Source organism: Lipotes vexillifer, unplaced genomic scaffold (assembly GCF_000442215.2).
Source record: "Lipotes vexillifer unplaced genomic scaffold, Lipotes_vexillifer_v1.1 scaffold575, whole genome shotgun sequence".
Classification (NCBI taxonomy): domain Eukaryota; kingdom Metazoa; phylum Chordata; class Mammalia; order Artiodactyla; family Lipotidae; genus Lipotes; species Lipotes vexillifer.
In genome coordinates, this window is record NW_006780198.1 from 4,033,425 (window position 1) to 4,055,439 (window position 22,015).

General features: G+C 40.1%; 1 protein-coding gene across 2 annotated transcripts in view; it reads right to left on the minus strand.

Moving 5' to 3' along the window:
• Positions 1-13,512: 13,512 nt before the first annotated feature.
• Positions 13,513-22,015, minus strand: part of LZIC (leucine zipper and CTNNBIP1 domain containing) — a 10,602-nt gene continuing 2,099 nt past the window's right edge. For both annotated transcript variants that reach the window (XM_007453323.1, XM_007453322.1), the window contains 7 exons: positions 19,719-19,722; positions 19,217-19,321; positions 18,008-18,143; positions 17,575-17,673; positions 15,818-15,913; positions 15,344-15,425; positions 13,513-14,846 (listed from right to left, as the gene is read on the minus strand). In XM_007453323.1, coding sequence (XP_007453385.1) covers positions 14,788-14,846; positions 15,344-15,425; positions 15,818-15,913; positions 17,575-17,673; positions 18,008-18,143; positions 19,217-19,317 — 573 coding nt within the window. In that variant the 5' untranslated portion in view covers positions 19,318-19,321; positions 19,719-19,722 and the 3' untranslated portion in view covers positions 13,513-14,787. The remainder of the gene's footprint in view (positions 14,847-15,343; positions 15,426-15,817; positions 15,914-17,574; positions 17,674-18,007; positions 18,144-19,216; positions 19,322-19,718; positions 19,723-22,015) is intronic.

Sequence of the window (22,015 nt, forward strand, 5' to 3'; positions counted from 1 at the left end):
TAGGGAGCCGGCAAGCCGCAACTAAGGAGCCCGCCTGCCACAACTAAGACCCAGCGCAACCTAAATTAATAAATAAATAAATATTTTAAAAAATAATAAACAAATGAATTAAGGGACTTCCCTGGTGGTCCAGCGGTTAAGACTCCACGCTTCCATTGCAGGGGGCACGGGTTTGATCCCTGGTTGGGGAAATGAGACCAGGGAACTGAGATTCCCACATGCGAGGAGGGAAAAAAGAAAGGTATATGCTTAAGGATAAATGTGGGAAAGGAATGCCCAAAATGAAAAGGTGTCAGTGTGAAATAGTGGATGCTTTTCCTTTTTTCAAAATTTTCATAAATATATTGTTTTTATAGTTCAAAATTACAATAAGTTCATCAACATAGCCAGGCCCTTAACTACCCCATCAGCTCAGAGTTGGAAAATTCTGCATTTCTAGATAGCAGTATTACTGCAGGATTAACGCAGAATGAAACACTGAAGGCTTAGGAGGCAGGAAACATCTGTTAGTTCTGACAGCCCAGCACTGCCTCTGCCCTTTGGGGAACTGCTCCTCCCCACCGTCTACCCACCAGAGGTGCTGATGAGGTTACCAACTATAGTATCCCTTTCCCCTCCACAAACAAAGCAAACAGGGGAGACATGAACCCAAGCTTGATCAATTTAAGTGCTGCGTTCTCTTGACCATCGGCTAAGAAGAGGATGTGACCTGAGCGGAGCCAATTGGAGTCCTTCTCTGAAACTTTCTGAATTGGAAATGAAGGGAAGTTCTTTCTTTCCTGTTGGATCAAGAGCTGTAAGGATGTGACCTCAAAAATGTTAGCATCATCCTCCACCCATCCCATGGAAAATTCTGAAGGAATGAGGCAATGTTACTGGACAGACACAGAGACCAAGATTTGGAGGGAAGGAAAGTGAAAGGGAGAGAACCTATCATGGTGTGTTCCATGGTTTCAGTAGACTTTGCACCAATTCTGCACAAACCATCTCACACTTAATAGGTCCCCAAATCTGCCTTTCCTCTGTTAACAGCTGGCACCACTCCACCAAGTTGCTTATACCAGAAACTTAAGAGTATCCTTGACACCACGCTCTCCTTTATCCCTCACGTTCAGTCCATGTTGTTTCCACCCTCAGACCATACCTTGAATCTCCCCACTTCCCACCCTCTCACTATTCTGCTCCAGTTTAACCCGTCATCAGCCCTCACCATGACTCCAGCACTAACTTCCAAGTGTGCTCTCATTCAGGCTTTCCCTAACACCGTCAATCCACTGCCCACACAGCAGCTAGAGGGATCTTCTTAAAATGTACTGATCTTGTCACACCTCTGCTATTCAACGACTCCTCCTTGTTTTCCTGATGAAGTTCAAAATCTTTAGCATGGCTACAAGGCCTTGCATGATCTGGCTCCAGCCTGACCTTGAACTACCTTTGCCAACTGAGCTTCCACCACACACAGGCCCTCTCCCTATTCCTTGATCACAGGATACTTCTTTGTGCTTTGGTACATATGAGTACCATTTCTCTTCCTTTTACTGAAGTGTAGTTGATTTACAATGTTGTGTTAGTTTCTGGTGCACAGCACAATGATTCAGTTTAACATATATATACATATTCTTTTTCATATTCTTTTCTTTTATGGTTTATTATAGCATATTGAATATAGTTCCCTGTGCTATACAGTAGGACTTTGTTTATCTATTTTATATATAGTAGTTTGTATCTGCTAATCCCAAACTCAAGGAGACTTTTCTTTACCTATGCTAGGCCAGCCCCAGTCCCAACATGGCCATAAATTCCAGGAGGGCAAGGAGGTCACTGTGAACCACTCCCACCTAGCATAGTGGCTGGCAGTGTAGATGCTCAACAAATACTGCATGAATAAATAAATGTGTAAAGACTGAACCCAGGACTTTCCCTCCCATTGATAGCCACTCCTATTTCCCCATCTCCACCGGCAACTCCAATGCTACCAACCCTCTTTTCACGCTTCACTCAATAAATTTATGATTCTATATTTTACCCTTTCAGCTTTGGGGAGGGCCTCTCTGTGCTCCCAGACATATATGTATCTTTAAATAGTTGCTTTCTGGAGAAAAAAAAAATCTCTATCCTCTGTATCAAAGGGATAACTCTAACAGTAAAATATTCAGGCCAAGTATGAAACAACAGTGGAGCCACAGCAGGCTACAGGGAAGGAAAGCTATTTTGACGTAGTTATGGCAACAGTGGTCCTCAAATTTTACCCTATAAGAGGGCCTCCTGCCTACAGGTTGAGCAGGTACAAGGTGAGAATGGGAGAGAAAGGAAAAGACTTTGTACTGAATAAAGAAGAGATTTTTTTTGGTAAAGGAAAAATAAGAACCAATTCTTTTTGTGTTTTGAAAACCAAGTTTTAAACACTAATAACTTCCAATTATATAGAAAGTTCGAAAAATGGTCTTTTGCATCAGGTTCCTATGTTTTTTTGTTTTGCCGTTCCTATGTTTTTTTGTTTTTTGTTTTTGCGGTATGCGGGCCTCTCACTCTTGTGGCCTCTCCCATTGTGGAGCACAGGCTCCGGACGCGCAGGCTCAGCAGCCATGGCTCACGGGCCCCGCCGCATGTGGGATCTTCCTGAACCGGGACTCGAACCCCGTGTCCCCTACCTTAGCAGGCGGATTCTTAACCACTGCGCCACCAGGGAAGCCCAACCAACATGCCTAATAAGTGTACTTTCTGAGCCTCAAATGTTCACCTAGTAAAGACAAACCAACATAAGGCCTCCATTTGGATCCAAATATTCAGCCTATTAGTCTTTAAGCACAGTAGTCTGTTTATCACCTTTTTTTTTCCGGCTGGTTATCGTCTAATTAAGCATAAAAAATTACCCTCCCTAAAAGCAAAGAGCCTCTGCTCTCTGGGAATAAATGACAGAACAGCTATCTTTCCCCCCTGCACAAACGAATGCATTTCATATCTGTAGATATTGAAATGTTACCAGTGTATTTAGGTGAGACTGAAAAGACCATTCCTGACAAGCAATTCCTTCCTCACCCTACTGATAGACAGACTGCCCACCAGCTTACTGTTGCTAACTAGTAGTGGGGCCTGTTATTAAATATTTGTAGCTTTGCTCCTACCCTTCACTGTTCTAAGAGTAGAAATTTTCAAACCTACATGAGAGTATAAACCCTCCTGTTCCACATTTATATGTTTAGCTATTTGCTATTTGTAAGACTGAGGTCAGGCTTTGCAGTAATGTGACAGACACTTAGATTTTGCATTTTGGTCCAGCAGAGGTTGCTCAATCTAAATGAACTTTGTGGCTTTCTTTTCTGCACACACCGCTCCCCTCACTTTCTTCATTACTGCTCTTCTAGGAAATTACTTCCCATCAGCAGTACTTGCCCCTAGCTGGTTGTGAATCAGATGGGGCTCTTTTTTTATAGTTAATAAACACTAAAGGCTGAGGGCAGCAAATCTACACCCTGGTGCCAGCTAATGAAGAGCCTCACATGAAAGCTTATGCAAAGGGGACAGGCATAGTGCAAATGTCCTGGGATCCCAGATTATCCACTCTTCTCCCACACGCTGCATAACAGATACTAATGATTATTAATTATTTAAGCAAAGAACATGAGAGCCAACACAGGCGGCAAAAGGAAAATAAAAGAAGTTGCACTCTAGAATCCTCTGTTGAAATCATTTTAATTCGCTCAAGCTATAGAGCCAAGGGAAATAGACCAAGATACTTAACAGCTAAAGAATTTTTTAAAATCCTCTACCACTTTTCTTCCTTAAAAAGAAAAAAGGCAACTTAGGCTACATTTGTATACATTGCTGAAAAACTGGAATATGAAAATGAAATGGCTTCCACAGGCTGCCCTCTGTGATGGCATGTGCAGGCCAGGGAGTGACAGGACGAGGCTCAGCCAGGTCTTCGTAGGCTCCAGTGAACCCTGAGGTTGTGACTTCCAAGTCTCCCCTCGAGATGCATCTTTCTTGTTCATACACACTAAGGGCACTGGAAGTCTAACGCCTGAAGCTCCACCCACCTTGATTTTCTTTTCTTTGCACTTTGTACTAAAACCTTCGTGAGATTTTCACTTCAAATTACAAATGTCGTGTCATTCCTGGTAGGTTTTACTTTTTCTTTGTATATATCAGGATACCTAGAATGGTTTCGTCCTGTTACATAAGCTGTGACACTATTTTAAAAAGTTAAGAGCTCAAAAAAGGCACAGTTTGATCTTACTTTTAAATTCTTGGACAATCTCCACTTGTTTGAAACTAATTGGTAGTTCTACAGTGCAACCTTTCCAAATTGTCGATCCCCCTGGCAGCTAATGACATGTCCTCTTACAATCGGAGTTTTCATTTCTAATTCAATAACATTTAGAGATCTAACGCTCATTATTACTGTAACTAACCTGGCTCTGTGACTAACAAGAGACTGTGTTTTCTTTGCAGGTGTCTTTTTCTGACCTTGTTCCAATATTCACACTACCTTCCTCTAAGTTCTTACGGGGACCTTTCATTTGAACTGATTCAGAACTTCATCAACGTTTCACACGTGAACTATTATGTATCCCCTGGCTTTTGTTCAAGCATAGTCTCTTTAGCCAATCGCATGTCATTGTGCGAAGCAGGGGATAAAGCAGCAAATCAGATACATACTGTCCTTGCCCTCATGATGGATAAGACATACACCTATGAATTATACACCTGAATAATTCATTGCAATTATAGTTAAGTGCTAAAAGCTGAAACACAATGGGCTCTGAGACCATATAACTGGGAACCTAACCTTGCATTAGGGTCAGGGAGAGTTTCCCTTGGAAAATAATATTTAAGCTCACACTTGAGGTATAAGTAGGAGTTAACTAAGCAAAGAGTGGGGAGAAGAGGATAGCACACAGTGGGACCAGCCCATAAAAAGGCCACGAGGAAGAAAAAGAGGATGGTGAGATCAAACTACTGAGAGAGAAGGCCGGGTGGCTGGAGTGCAGAGTGATGGGGAAAGAGGTCAGGCCCCTATCATACAGGACTTCATAGGTCATGCTAAACATTCAGTATTTATCCCCAAAAGTAATGAGAACCACCAAAAGGTTTAAACAAGGATATGACATCGTTGGATTTGTATTTAAATAGATGACTATGGCTTTTGCAAGGAGAATGGATTAAAGTGGGATAAGAACGGCATATTAGCAAGTGACTGCTGCATAAAAAAACCACCTCGAAACTCAGTGGCTTAACAAGCATTTGTGGTTCTTGTTCAGAGGTCTGCAAATTGCCTGGTGTGGGTATACTTCAGGCTGTGGGTTGACTGTGACTCTGCTGGGTTAGGCCGGGATCAACAGGGTTTAGCTGTAGATTGGGATTAAGTCTGCTCCATGTGTCCTCATTCTCCTTGAAGCAGAGGCCACAAAGGGCACATTCCTCTTATGATGAATGGCAGAAGAGCAAGAGCACCAAGACAAACTGTGGAAGCACACTGCAGACCTCTCCAGGAGTCATATCCATAAACAGCCCATTTGTCAAATTCAGTCTAATTGCCAGGACCCAAACAGTGGGATAAGGAAGTATATTCCACCTCAAGGGAGGATGGTCTGAATAAATAATTGTTGAGTAATACTCCAATATATCAAAGCAGCTATCATCAAGGCATTTTCCATTCTTGATGGAGAATAAATACATGGTAGTCTGTTGCTTTCTTCGTCCTAATCCACCTTGTTTTAGCCCCCAAACAATTGCTTTAATTTTCCCAAAACCTTTACCAAATAGAATATAAAACTGTACATTATCAGCTTAGAATTATCAGCTTAGAATGGCACAGCAGGCATTCAATTTACGATGGATGAGTCTGGCACAGTGCTATGTACTCTCACCAATTTTTAGATTTAATTTATTGTTTTGGGGGGTGGGGGTTTTTTGCATTTATTTTTCTTTTCTTTTTTAAAAAAACTATTATTTGGGAGGAAAACAAATCCGTTTCCCCCCAAAGTCCTGATTTATCTCACATTCTTGGGCTTAGCTTTAACTGGGATTCATTCTTTTCTTCCATTCTTGCAGTCAGGAATGCATTCACAGCCATAGTCCTGGGTCTTTAATAAGAAGCTAGTCCTGCTGTGGACATCAATATTTTTGGTGGGGTGTGAGGCTGAGGGGAGAGTTCATGTAACTTGGAAGCAGCCCTGGGGAGTGAAAGTGAACTATTTTTAGCTGAATTCGAGTGGAGGCAATGCACTTGAAGAATCCAAAGGCTTTAGCAATATCTTAGATTGACTTTAATGAGTAGTTAGACTAAAATAGCTACAGGCTCCAGGGGGCAGACCAAACCTATTGAGAAGCTCTCCTGGTAGATAAAGAGGCACTCATATAGCTCACATCATGAAGCAGTGTCAGCCTCTTCCATGCCCCCAGCAGGATGCTCAGCATAGGAGCATTTCTGCTCATCTTACTAATTGGTGGCTAAGTACAGACAGAACAGAAAGGGACACTTATTTTACTAATAAGTAGAAAAGCTTTCTCAGGAAAGCAGAAGACATGCTCACAGAGAAGAGGAGGCAGGGAGTCCTTAAGCAAGCATACAGGTGACACTATGACTTTAAAACAACTTTGAGCAGGCAATTTCCTTTTAATTTTGTTTCAGAGAAGACATATAGAAACAGCATGCTAAAGGGGCTGCAGTGTCTGGAAAAGATAAAAGGACAAGTTTTAATTTGCCTTCCATTTCTGCTGCTAATGACACCCTGCTGAGACAGACTGTAATATTAACACACAAATTCCCACAAACCCAATAACATCCTTTCACTAGGATGTCTTGGGTTATTATAAGATCTCTTTAGCACAAGTTATGTCATTAAAGGAAATTTAAAAGTAAATTAATCTCACATCCAGGAAACGAAAAGACAGGAGAAACAGAATTGTAGGCTTTTCCCCACATTAGGTACTCCTAGTTAATATATTTTATGATCTTAATTTCCTGTTATTTCAAATATCTAGATATGAACACAAGCTTCCCTTTGTCAAACCAAACATAACGCCTCCATTTTATTTAGTATTCTTAAAATGTATATTTTAAGATTTTAAATATTTTAATGAAAGTGGCATTATTTAATTTTGTACAGTTCCTTACACTGTAGTTTCAAAGCCATTTAACCATTTAATAACTATTCTTCACAAAATATCTAAATGAATATTTGGAAGGTGACTTGACAAAATGAGACCAAAATTAAGTATAAAAGAGTGGTACAATTAGGATTAGAAATGTAGTGACAGGGTTCAGGGGACACACCACCCCACGATATGGCACCTTGGCATATTGACTATTTTAAGCTGATGGAACTTGAGAAATGGCATGAGTAGTTAGGACTTTCGACCTTCCCTTGAAGCAGGTCATAAAACCCTCATGTGAGAGGTGCCCTCCCCAATACCTGGAAGGAAGGAACATTCTTACCTTCAAAGAAGAGACAGAGAGGAATGGGAACAAACAGATCTGGCTAAGTTTCCCTCAGTTTCTTACACTTAGCTCACCTTTGTTCTATCTCATTTTCCCACAACTTTCCACCCTTCATCAAATCTAGCATACAAGCACTCAGATTTAACAGTTTCTCTGGGTCTTCATTTCCTTATGAAGGTTCCCATGTCACATAACACTTACAGTAAATAAATGTGTATGCTTTTCTCTTGTTAATCTGCCTCTGTTATAGGGGTCCCAGTTAAGAACACAAAAAGAGGAAAGATATCTTTCCTCCCCTACAGGAGTATTCCCACTTTCTTTCCATTTAATATTCTCCAAAATGACTTAATAATATAAATACAGATGACTCTTGAACAACATGGGTCTGCATGTGTGGGTCAATTTATACCCAGATTTCTTTCACTAAATACATACTACAGTACTACACAACCTGTGGTTGTTTGAATCCACGGATGTGGAACTGCAGATACCGAGGGCTGTCAAATTGTACATGAATTTTCAACTGCACAGAGGGTGGGCACCCCCAACCCCCGTGTTGTTCAAGGGTCAAGTGTATTTTATTGAGATATGCATTTTACAATATTGATTTTATTTTTTTAAATTTTTTGCCACTTTGCGTGGCTTGAAGGATCTTAATTCCCCGACCAGAGACTGAACCCAGGCCCACAGCAGTGAAAGCGCCAAGTCCTAACAACTGGACCGCCAGGGAATTTCCTACAAGATTGATTTTAAAATGAGGTAAAAAATTATAGATGAAAGAGATAATTTAGATCAAATTGTACAGATCAGAATTATTTCCAAGTGTAATCTTCCTTATAATATGTGAATACACATCTGAAATAATGTTTCTAAGGATCCAGCTAACTATGATGGAGTGACAGATTTAGAGGGAGGGGTAGGTCTATTTAAAACACAATTTTATCATTGTGAAATAAACCTCTTGGTGATGCAGCCGGATATCTAAACTTCTATTAACCATATAAACACTTAAGAGTCTTATTTTTTTAATAAAAGGACTCTATTCAATATCCATTTTAGAAAATTTAACCAAAAAGAGCCAAGTAATGCGTCTGGCGTATCTCAGCACTCAATAAATGCCTGATGAAAGAATAAATGACATCACAATCAGAAGAGGCAGCAGATAGAAGCTTTCCTTGCTTCCACATAGTAATTGTTGTTAAGATTTTTCTAAAACCCATTCTCTTCATTTTCAAGACCTAATCCCCACCAGGGAAAGCACATTTTGAGTTTTTCAAAGTAAAAGGGTCTAGTGTACACAATTTGTCCAGTGCCTTCATTGTAACAAAATTAACCTGGCACAATCAACCTCCCTCTCCAGCAAGAGCAGCACCGTGGGAGGTCGTAAGAGTACTGTGGGAGCAGTCAGGTTCCCAGAAGAGAGGCACACACGTGAATGAGCACACACTCACATCCCTCATTTCTGCTCCAGGCTCACAAGTTAAAGATAGAGTTCACATTTTCCTTCCTGAGGATGGAAAGTAGATTTAGGTATGTCTCACGTACTCTTTTATTTGGACTCTTGCTCATGGTATTTTCTTGCAGAGGAATAAACCACTCATAGTTCTGGAAGACAGCATGAAAAGAAATGCCACGAGGCTGAGGCTAAGGGGCTGAGATTTTGCCTGTTTGCTCGAAAATTACAAATGCTCCTCTCCTGAGTAAATATGAAACAAAATATTTAAATAAATGAGTATAAGCTCAGAGGTTTTGTTTGTTTTGGTGGTTCAAACGCAATGGAAGTTTATTTCTTGCTTCTATAAGTTTAAAGTGGACTTTCATGATCGGTGGGTGACTCTCTTCTAAGCATTGATATAGGGTGCCAGATTTATTGCCTCCTACAGGTTATCTTTTTTTTTTAATTTTATTTTTATTGAAGTATAGTTGATTTACAAGCTCAGAGCTTTAAAAACCAAATCTAAGGTATAATTTACCAAGACCTAGAATAAACTTGATGTAAAATTTGAGGTGCTAATAAAGTTAAAAAAAAAATTTTTTTAAGGGACTTCCATGGTGGTCCAGTGGTTAGGACTCGGCACTTCCACTGCAGGGGTGCATGGGTTTGATCCCTGGACAGGAAACTAAGATCCTGCATGCCGAGTGGCGTGGCCGAAAAAAAAAAATTTTTTTTAAAGGTGAATAAACACCACATTTTCTAAGAACATGGTCAACCATAGGATTAAGACAATCACTTACAACCTAATCCAGGCCAAATATTTCATTTTACCTAAATTACCTATTTTTAAAATTTTTTCTTTTCTTTTTTTTTTCTTGCAGTACGCGGGCCTCTCACTGCCGTGGCCTCTCCCATTGCGGAGCACAGGCTCTGGACACGCAGGCTCAGCGGCCATGGCTCACGGGCCCAGCCACTCCACCGCATGTGGGATCCTCGCGGACCGGGACACGAACCCGTGTCCCCTGCGTCTGCAGGCGGACTCTCAACCACTGCGCCACCAGGGAAGCCCTAAATTACCTATTTTTTAAATTATCATCGAGGGTCACTGCCTCAGTTTTCAGCTTGGCCTGGTTTACGAGTATTGCAGGAATAAGGCCAGGCCTAAAAGAATCAGGTTTTCATACAAGCCAAAAAAATCACTGAACTCTTCTTATATATACAACAATTTAGCAGCAACAAAAAAATAGTACTTGAAGTACTAAGACATTTTAAGAACTACTAAGACATTAATTACAATAACTTAAACTCTTAAACCATGTATTGAAATTATGACTGAAACACAAAATCAGAGGTTCTTGTGGGAAGGCTTCAGAAGTTCAGTCACAGTTGCCAGAAGCCGAGGGCAGAGGAACTGTGACTGATGCATAATCTTAGAAAGGACTCTTACTAGCATTATCTTCCTCTTTTTGTTTTTTAATTAATTAATTTTTGGCTGCATTGCGTCTCCGTTGCTGCACACAGGCTTTCTCTAGTTGCAGCAAGCAGGGGCTACTCTTCTTTGTGGTGTGCGGGCTTCCCATTGCAGTGGCTTCTCTTGTTGCGGAGCACAGGCTCTAAGCGCACGGGCTTCAGTAGTTGTGGCATGTGAGCTCAGTACTTGTGGCTCGTGGGCTCTAGAGCTCAGGCTCAGTAGTTGTGGTGCATGGGCTTAGTTGCTCCACATGTGGGATCTTCCTGGACCAGGGCTCAAACCCTTGTCCCCTGCATTGGCAGGTGGATTCTTAACCCTGTCTTCTTTCTTAACTCAAAAGAAAATTGGTGGCTCTCCTTGACCTCCTTTATAGAAAATATTTTTTACTTATTTTATTTTTTTTTTGCGGTACGTGGTCCTCTCACTGTTGTGGCCTCTCCCGACGCGCAGGCTCAGCGGCCATGGCTCCTGGGACCAGCCGCTCCCCAGCATGTGGGATCTTCCCGGACCGGGGCACAAACCCGGGCCCCCTGCATCGGCAGGTGGACTCTCAACCACTGCGCCACCAGGGAAGCCCTACTTGTATCATCTTTAACTTCTTTCATCAGTGTCATAATTTTCTCCATACAGGTCTTTTGTCTCCTTAAGTAGGTTTATACCTAGATATTTTATTCTTTTTTTTCCTTGCGTTATGCGGGCCTCTCACTGTCGTGGCCTCTCCCATTTGCGGAGCACAGGCTCCGGACGCGCAGGCCCAGCGGCCATGGCTCACGGGCCCAGCCGCTCCGCGGCATGTGGGATCCTCCCGAAACGGGGCACGAACCCGCGTCTCCTGCATCGGCAGGCGGACTCTCAAGCACTGCGCCACCAGGGAAGCCCTACTTGTTTATTTTTAATCATAGTCCATTGTCTGAGGCTGTAAGGAATGTGATGCTCTCAGAGGAAAACAACCAAGCGTTAGGAAGCTACCAACTGACAGCCTCAAACCGCTCAACTTTCCTGGTCCTCTGCTTGGAACAGCATGGACTTTGCACTGTAAGCTCTTAAGAATGTCACTAACCCCTTGTGTTTGAGGCCCTTTCAGCATTACAGTCTTTCCACCTTGCTATTAGTGTGAGCAGGGACAGGGGCTTTCAAAAAGAAAATGAGTGACGATGTCAAAAGGCCATATTCTAGGGTGATATCTAGTAGAGCCATATTTCTAACCTGCTTTTTGCAACTTAATGAAAATATTAAGTACTAGTTTCTCCAGTTTCTAAATCTTTTCAATTCAGGGCCACACAGACTGGAAGCAATTACAGCTTGTTCACGGGGGTCTGTGGGAGTGCTGACAGTTTAAATTTACATATTAATGCTGAAAAACAATTTGAGAGGCAAAGAAGAGTGCTCTTTGGTCTTAGTAATAAAAGACAAGAAAAAAAAGTGGACAGGAAAGTGATTGAAAAGCTCTAGGCAAAATGGTCTGGGTTTATTTTTTCTGTAATAATTTCAAACTATCCACCGGTCACTGTAATAAGATACTATTCCAATGGTGGATTTGCACGGTCTTTTATTTTGCCTAAGATGACCATTGTTTGGCTGAGTGTCCTCGATAAAAGGCCTATCGACCAAAGTTAACAACCCATCTGTCCCAACTCCAACTCATTCCTGGGAACAACTCATTCTATTGCTTGATTTCTTCCTCTACCTAACTTAACACTCACAGGATAAAAACAAAGCAAAACACTGAAAGAGAAGTTGTTTTAAATTATTAGATTTCATTAAACAGCCAGGTTGGACACTTGATCATTGGAATTTATTTCTGCGGCAACCCCAGTTCTTTGAAAAATGCAGAATTCTTTCCATTAAAATATTAGCTTGACCCAAGGATGTCAAAAAGCTGCCTTAGCATTAGTTATTGCAGTTTGAGACCTCCCAAGAGGTCTAAAAAACTAGAAGATTAAATATAGCAAAATATGAACATAAACATAGTTTACAAGTCATTTAATAACTATAGTTGTATAGACTTTTCAAATTATTTTTCTAAATTACCAAATTTGTGAAAAATATATCATATGGCCCTTGAAAAAACTATTAAATGGTGGATTAACCCCAATGTAAAGCTTTCTACATTAAAAAAGAGAGGGGAATGCACGGTAATCCTATGTAGTAGTTAGCTCCTATGATCCCCACTGAACAGATGAGGAATATGAGGCTCAAAAAATATTGTCACCAAAAATATATATATATATTGTCACCTACCAAAGGTCACACGGCCATGACTGACAGTGTCTTGCTAGGCACTGCAAACCTGGTCACTTTGAAACGAAGGTTAATTTTAAATTAAGTACTAGTCATCACTTACAAAATGAATATATTAATGTGATTAATGACAAAATATTTCACTGAGGTTAGTCTTACAGAAAGTTTAAGGGAAACCAAAGTTAAGGACTCCAGATTCATTTTAGGCCTCTTTCAAATATAAAATATTCCTAATTTTCCTTGTCTTACTACTACTGGAAGGGAATCTTGCTATGAATTAAAACAAAACAAAACCCAAACAGCAATTCTGTTCCTAGGTATATACCCAAAAGAATTGAAAAGGGATATTTAAACAAATACTTAGGCACAAACGTTCATAACGGCAGCACTATTCACAATAGCCAAAAAATGGAAAAAACCCAAATGTTCATCAAGAGATAAATGGATAAACACAAAGTGGTATCCATGCAAAGGAATATTTTCAGCCATTAAAACGAACCAAGTACTGATACACACTACAATGTGGATTAAACTAAAAAATATTACGCTAAGTGAAAGAAGCCAGACACAAGAGGTCACACACTATATGATTCCATTTATATGAAATGTCCTGAATAGGTAAATCCATAGAGACAGGGAGTAGATTAGTGGTCGCTAGAGGACTAGAAGGAGGAGGGAATGACTGCTTAGTAAGTATGGGGTCTCCTTTGGGGGGGATGAAAATGTTTTGCAACTAGATAATGGTGATCATTACACAACACTGTGAATGTACTGAATGCCACTGAATTGCACGCTTTAAAATGATGAATTTTAAATGGTCATGTGAATTTCACTTTGGTTAAAAAAAAAACACAGAATAATGAAATAATGGTGATTGACCATAAAGCCCTAGATGAATAACAGGTAATTTGCTTTTTCTTAGTTTGTCACAATTTAATGAGTTTGTGACCATCATAAACCAATATATAAAAAATTACCCATTAAAAGTTCCAAATAAGGCATTAATGTAGGTGAGGTCCCCTAATTTGTCCAGTTGGCAGAGCACCTAGTAGAGTTTACAGTACACAAGAAGCTTTAAAAATGTTTTTAATTTGTATAAAGTCTAAAGAAAAAGAATATTGAGAAAAATGTGAAAGAATATAAAGTGGCCAGAGCCTAGGAAATAAGGTGACGTACACGCATATGGGAAAAATCTATATATCTGAGCATGCAGAGAGACGTAAACACTCAGGAGAGAAACCGGCTTCTTCTCATAACTTATTTTGTGTTTCTCCCAAAACTGAAGAGTAAATAGTAGTTTACAGTCACCACCCTCTGGGTTTCAGCAAAGAGGTCACACACAGGGAGGGCCTCGAGCTGCCACTTCCAATTGCTTCCCTGGTGAAACAACGCAGGAGGTTAAGTTACTTCAGGAGACTCTCAACAGGGCTCCCATTGTTCCAAGCTCAAAACTCAGCGATACAATGGGCACCATTCATACTGAGAGCTTACGGGCTGGGGAATGGTCACTCAGTGACAACGTTTTTGGGGACATTGAATTTTCATAAATATGGACTTGCACCGATAATGCGGGAATTATTTTTTAAAAGCAGTACAAAATAAAGAAAGAAAACTCAATGGACAACAAACTGACAGGACACCCAAGTCTTATCCCCAGCTCTGTCTCTAATGTGACTTTAAGAAAGTCACTTGCTCCTTCTGAGCCTTACTTTCCTTGTTTGTAAAATGAAAATGATTCTAAGATCACTTAGAACTCAAAAGTTCTGTGAACACATATGAGGTCTGTTGATGTTGCTACAGTATTTACTCCAACAAGTGGGGATAAATTATAAGCAGAAAAGAAGCATCAGTTCACATCTTTTCATTTACTACCAGCACTTAAAAACAAGGAGGCTCAATAAAGACAGGCAGAGACACTTTTGTTTTCTCTTAAACAGACAAACCATAATGAATAAGGTCCAGTGAGCCCCTCTATCCCAACAAGTCCAGGATCACAGAAGTGGGTATCCCTACACAAAGCACAATGATGAAGGGCATAAACAAAAGCCTTAAGTATGTTTTTCTGTCACCTTTTCTTAGGTTATTAATACACTTCATGAATCTCTTGACTTCTTTGCCATGACTCAAAATCCCCGGAAGAAAAATGCCATTTACAACAAGAATGCGATCAATGTCCTAAGTTTTCACACCATGTCATTTTTTTGTTTTTTCAACCTCAAAACTTGCCAAAGCAAGAACTTTGTCGCCAGAGCCTAAGGAGAAAGACACATAATAAAGAGAAATGTCATTTCAAATGCATTTATAGTTCCAGGTAAAGAGAGGAAAATCTATCACATAGATGATAAAACAGAAAATGAAACGAGTTTTTATTATTAGCGCATTACCCCTGACCCTCCCCACTGCCACGATAATTTCCTTCCCTGCACAAACAACTCAGCCACATAGGGCAATTTATTGGTTACAAATACTTACTTTAATTCAGGTATGAAATAGAACATGTAACATTTTAGTTTACTTTTATACTTACATTTAGCTGACAAATATTTTTAAAGCATTAGGCTATATTAATTTGACTATTTTTAATTAAATAGTATTGGAAAACAAACCCATTAAAAAGAGGTTTATAAAGAAAACAATTCTGGTTTCACCTCTAAACTCAAGAAAAGGCCATCATTTTATCTCACCCGTGCCATCTGTCAATCTAGAGCAGTAATTCACGTCCAGCTTTCAGAAATACGAGGGTACTCACCAAGGTCTGTAGAGACTTTCTCAAACTGGCTGAGTATAGCACCTGCGTTTGCTGACAAGAAGGCCTCGTCATCTGCAGTCAGCTAAACAAACAGAACAAAGCCCAAAGGACTGAGTTCAAATGTGAACAAAGTGGCTCTAGGAATCACTGTTAAGAATGTCTTAGGGGCTTCCCTAGCGGCGCAGTGGTTGAGAGTCCGCCTGCCGAAGCAGGGGACACGGGTTTGTGCCCCGGTCCGGGAAGATCCCACATGCGGCGGAGCGGCTGGGCCCGTGAGCCATGGCCGCTGAGCCTGCGCGTCCGGAGCCTGTGCTCCGCAATGGGAGAGGCCACAACGGTGAGAGGCCCGCGTACCGCCAAAAAAAAAAAAAAGAATGTCTTAGGACCACAAACTAAATCACAGATCAAGAAGTTCTATACCAAATACTTCACACTTTTTCTTTATACCTAATATATTAAATTAAATACAAGTACCTTCTCTCCAAGTTTCCTGAGAGCTGTTAGTATCTCCACTTTCTGCTGAGTATACAGGTCTCTTTCCAGCTTTCCTACCATGAGATCTCTATCCATCTGTAATAGATGAACGCAAAGCATATGGTATTTAAGTTAAAAGCATTCTTTGCATAAAATCAAGCTTTTCAGATGTATTTTTTTAAGAAAAGGTCCTCTACCAATTAATATTATAAAGAACTATAGAAACAACTCAAGGCAAACATGATAGAAATGTTATTAGAAGTTCTAATAAATCTTGATATTTATCATAACTATTGTCTTAGTTATAAACTCTACTGAGGAATTAGTAGGTCAATAGCTTCTTTAAAGAGGAGCTATCCTCTGAGAACTCTATTTCATTAAACTGAAGTGTCGTCTAAAGGCCTGAATGAGACAACTGGTAACAGATCTCCTGGAACTTTGGTTAAATATCACCTCTACCACCAGAAACATTGATAGCATGTACTATGCTGTGGTACTATTCTATGTGCTTTACACATTTTACTCCATTTAAACCTCATAACAACCATAAGAGGTAGGGACTATCATTACTGCCTTTTTACAAATGGTGAAACAGGCACAAAAAAAGGTTGAAGAAGGACTTCCCTGGTGGTCCAATAGTAAAGAATCCGCCTTCCAATGCAGGGGACGCGGGTTCGATCCCTGGTCGGGGAACTAAGATCCCACATGCCGCGTGGTGCGGCGGAAGAAAGAAAAAAGAAGAAGAAGAAAAAAAAGAGGTTGAAGAAAATAACTTCCCCAACATCACATACGTCCACAGTAGAACAGGGGTACAAATCCAAACAGTTTGATCCAAATCCATGCTCTTAACCACTATGCTATTAAATTACCAATGGCTGCAAATAACTTATTAATGTCTTAATTATATTCAAGTCTATAAACAGACTTCCTCAAGTGTCAGGTTTATAAAGATGTTTGAAATTCTTAGATGGGAAAGGCCGCACATGCATAAAGCATGGCTGCTAATGAATGCTGGATGGGATTTCAATTCAGAGCTCCAGAAATAAATAGTAAAATTTTAAATGTGGAGTTGTAGCAGAAGCAGTCAGTAGCAATTTAAACTGCCATATGCTGGTTAAACCTCTACATTTGTTATCAACAACAACTGCTCAAAGGACTAATTTTGTCAGAAACCTAGTTGTGGGTTGTGGCTCTAAAGTCAACTGACTAGTTTTTTGAAATAGACTATTTATTAGAGCAGTTTTAGGTTCAGGGTAAATTGAGCAAATGGTACAGAGATTCCTCATACACCCCTTGCCCTCACTCATGCATAGTATCCCCATTATAAACATCCCCACCAGAGTGGTACATTTGTTCCAACTGATGAACCTACACTGACACATCGTAATCACCCAAAGTCCATGCTTTACATTAGGGTTCACTCTTTTTGTTTTTTAAGTGTAAATAATTTAGTTAATTAATTTATTTATTTATTTATTTATTTATTTGGCTCCGCCGGGTCTTCGTTGTGGCGTGCGGGCTCTTTTAGTTGCAGCATGCAGGATCTAGTTCCCTGACCAGGGATCAAACCCGGGCCCCCTGCACTGGGAGCACAGAGTATTAACCACTGGACCGCCAGGGAAGTCCCTAGGGTTCACTCTTGGTGTTGTACATTTTCAAATGACCAGTTTTTAAACTTTAGAATAACATAATGAGCAAATTCTTGGACTGAGAAAAGAAATACATACAGGGACTGGATCAATTTAAACAAACTTTACCTCTGCTAACCTTGTCCGAAGCTGACCTGGTTGTTTCTTTGCAAACAATCTGATGACCTCTGGGGTTTTAAAGGCCTGGCTGATAGCTGCCTGGATAGCCTAGAAATACAAGAAGGTGAAAACTAACCAAAATAGTCCAACAAATCAGATATTACAATATTTGACTGGTAGGTCTTCAATTCTTAATAAGTCTTCTTTGTTCATCAAACAGTATTACAACTTTAGTGTCCATTTGCTATTTCTATGCATGTCACTGGAGTCAAGTATATAACTAGATGAAGATCTGGAAGCAAATGCTGTTTTATCCATAAGTAGACATTCCTCTAGAAGTTAAACCCCCAAAGCGGTACATTTTCTATCTTAAGTATACTTACTGGAAAAAAACAACAACAAAAACCAAACCGTGTCACCAATGTAAGTAAATTATGCTTACCAGTTGCATTCCACTTAGTTCATCAACCAAAGTCATATTTCCAGACATAATTTTCTTTAGTGAATCATTAAATTCACTTAGTTGTTCCAGAGTTTCTTTTTTGGTTTCTTCATATTCATCTGCATCAAGTTCCTCCCTGAAGTACAGTGAACACAATATAGAAAAATATAGAGGCTCCAAAAGAAAGAGACAACCTTAGTATTTATACACTAAGACTTCAGATACATATATATATAAAAAATATCCTGGGGGAAAAAGGCTGAAAGGAAATATCATAATACTAATGATGGATGTGTTCAGACATTAGTGTGGGTGTTTTCCTGCAATTCTGACAATTAAACTTTCTTATTTTTTTTTTAAACCAAAATGAGACATACTTAACAAACAAACCACATAATAACTTCCTTTTAAGCAGTCTCTGAATCAATGGTATAACCCTGGGCAAGAGATTTGACTAGCCAAGTCTCAGTTTTTTTAATCTATTGTATAAGCTGTAGATAATGATAGTACCTACTTTATAGGGTTGCTATGAGCATTAAATGAAATATGGAAAGTACTTGGCATATAATAGGTACTTAATAAATAGCTGTTATTATTACCATCATTATCATTAATGGTAGGTAAAATTTTATGCACCTTGAAATACAACAGCAATGCAGTACTTGCCATCTGAGTACTCCAAACAAGCCATTTATTAAACATTTACTACAAAACAGCTCCCATTTATCTAGTGCCTGCTTTGCACCAAGCATTGTGCTGTTCCATTCATCTGCAATATTTACAATAGTCTTTCAAGGTTGTTAAAAAGGCAACAAGCAGTCTTATTTCTTTGAGCAGTTAAGGCTGAAGACACACCAGAAGTCCAAGCAGTACCTTTTCAACTTGATACCAGGCAGGGCTACTTCAAATACTGAAGACAAGATGGGTGTTATTCTTTCCATTTCACACTCAAGGAAATGGAAACTTAAGGTGGTTAAATATTTAGCCCAAGTTCACACTCACTTTGAAATTAATCTAAATACTTTCATATCCCAGCCTTTTAAACTCCAAAGCCAGTACTGAGTTTATTTCTCCAGCAGACAAAGCACTGTGAAGAACACTACAGGGGAAACCAAAATCACACATGGGCCTGCACACATGGAGCTTATAATCTAGCTGCAGGAAACAAAAGCCATTTTACAGCATAGCAGCACACAATTATACTATTACCTGCATTCCTCCAGGTCCTGTAATTGCTGCATTAGTCTATCCAACTGTTCTTCTAAGTTCTGCTTTAATTTGCTTGTCTCTGTCTTTCCTCTGGAAGCCATTTTACTAAGTAGAACAATAAAGCAATTTAAAGTAGGCTATACTCAAAAAAAAAAAAAAAAAAAAAAAAAAAAAAAAAAAAAAAAAAAAAAGTGGTGGGGACTTCCCTGGCAGTACAGTAGTTAAGACCCTGCGCTTACCCTGCAGGGGGCGCTGGTTCGATCCTTGGTCTGGGAACTAAGATCCCGCATCCTGCGTGGTACAGCCAAAAAAGAAAATTGGCTATACTCTTTCTGAGCTACAGGTGTGGGGAAGATACTCGTGCAAAAAAAAAAATCTCAATTTATATATAAAAGTTGAAACGCATATAGTAGTAACACCCCACAAAAATGCCTGGGAGTCTTCTTAATTGAATTCACAAATTAATTAGAAGTCTTAACTCTAAGTCTATCTTATTTTAAACATATCTGATAGATGAAAATACAGATTTATAAAGAAACAGATCAGGCGTGACTCTGCTTTACAAGATTCATTTTAACATTCTTTTTCATTCTTAATAAGTACACTCCAGGACTCAGAATACTCCTAGTATTATCTTATTGGTCTTTATGTGCATTTACCTAATGACTTGTGGGCATGAACAACTTTTTTTTTTTTTTGGTGGTACGCAGGCCTCTCACTGTTGTGGCCTCTCCCATTGCGGAGCACAGGCTCCGGACGCGCAGGCTCAGCAGCCATGGCTCATGGGCCCAGCCGCTCGGCAGCATGTGGGATCTTCCCGGACCGGGGCACGAACCCATGTCCCCTGCATTGGCAGGCGGACTCTCAACCACTGCGCCACCAGGGAAGCCCAACGAACTTTTTATGTGAATTTCTTCTTTGGAAATGTGCCCATTTTTCTACTGGATTATCTTTCTCTTACTGATTTATATAACATGGATATAAAGTCCTTGCAATTATGTTGCAAATATTATCTCGTCTCCTGGCTTTAAATTTTATTTATGGCATTTTTTGTTATGGTAAATTATTATTTTTAATGGCCAAATCTATGTTCTCCTCTACGTCTTCTTAGTTTTGTGTCCCATGAAAGCAAGCCCTGACCATCTCAAGATTTTTTTAAATATACTATTTTGTTTTTGTTTTTGGCTGCACCGTGGGGCTTGTGGGATCTTAGTTCCCTGACCAGGGACTGAACCCGGGCCCATGGCAGTGAGAGCACCAAGTCCTAACCACTGGACTGCCAAGGAATTCCCAAAAATATACTATTTTTTTGTTAATGCTGTGAAGTAGGGATCTAACTTTTATTTTCTTTCAAATGGATAGCCAACTGCCCCAACACTGTTTACTAGTATTTATTTATGCTACCTTTAATTGAGACTCAATAGAAACAGACTCAAGTCTGTTTCATTGATAATATTCTGGTCCTAAGGCATTACTTTACTATTTCAATTATTATAGCTTTAGAGCTGGTGTATACTGATGACTGATAAGGAGTTGGCTCTATTACTGGTTTTTTTCCCCCAAATTCTTGACTATTCTTGTACATTTTCCCTTCTAGATGAATTTAAGAATCATTTTGACAAATTCCAAAAAAAATTCAATTGAAATTTTTTAATTTATTTTTGGCTTCATTGGGTCTTCGTTGCTGCACACGGGCTTTCTCTAGTTGTGGCGAGCAGGGGCTACTCTTTGTTGCAATGCATGGGCTTCTCACTGCGGTGGCTTCTCTTGTTGTGGAGCATGGGCTCTAGGCACGCGGGCTTCAGTAGCTGTGGCACACGGGCTTAGCTGCTCCAAGGCATGTGAGATCTTCCCGGACCAGGGCTCGAACCAGTGTCCCCTGCATTGGCAGGCGAATTCTTAACCACTGTACCACCAGGGAAGTCCCTCAGTTGAAATTCTGACAGGGGTTACATTAAAATTAATATGGAGAAAATCTGTATCCTTGAAATTTGAAACTTCCAATCAAGCAATATATATCTCTCCACTTACCAAAGCTTTCTTTTACGATCTCTAGTTTAAAAAAAAGTATTATTTTATTCACAAAGGCTTTAAACACTGGATGTTCTTAGATATCTTATATTTTCTGTTAATATCGGAAATAGGGTTTTTGTTATTACAATTTCTTTTTTTAAAAAAATTATGTATTTATTTATTTATTTTTGGCTGTGTTGGGTCTTCATTGCTGTGCACGGACTTTCTCTGGTTGTTGAGAGCAGGGGCTACTCTTATTTGGGGTTCCCAGGCTTCTCACTGCGGTGGTTTCTCTTCGTTGTGGAGCACGGGCTTCAGTAGTTGTTGCTCATGGGGTCTAGAGCACAGGCTCCGTAGTTGTGGCGCACAGGCTTAGTTGCTCCGCGGCATGTGGGATCTTCTGGACCAGGGATCGATCCCATGTCCCCTGCACTGGCAGGCAGGTTCTTAACCACTGTGCCACCAGGGAACTCCCTGTCCACCATTTCTTACAGGCAAGACTCCAGCCTCCATGACCTTCCCTGAGTTCCAAAAGGTGGATTCCGAATACCTGCTAATCAAGGGAGGAGTAGCCAAGAAACCACCTGAGGCAAGATTAAAGGGACCAAGAAGAAGCTCATCCTTCTCTTTTTTTTTTTTTTTAAAAAAAAAGACTGGCTAGGGCTTCCCTGGTGGCGCAGTGGTTGAGATTCCCCCTGCCGATGCAGGGGACGCACGTTTGTGCCCCGGTCCGGGAAGATCCCACATGCAGTGGAGCGGCTGGGCCCGTGAGCCATGGCCAATGAG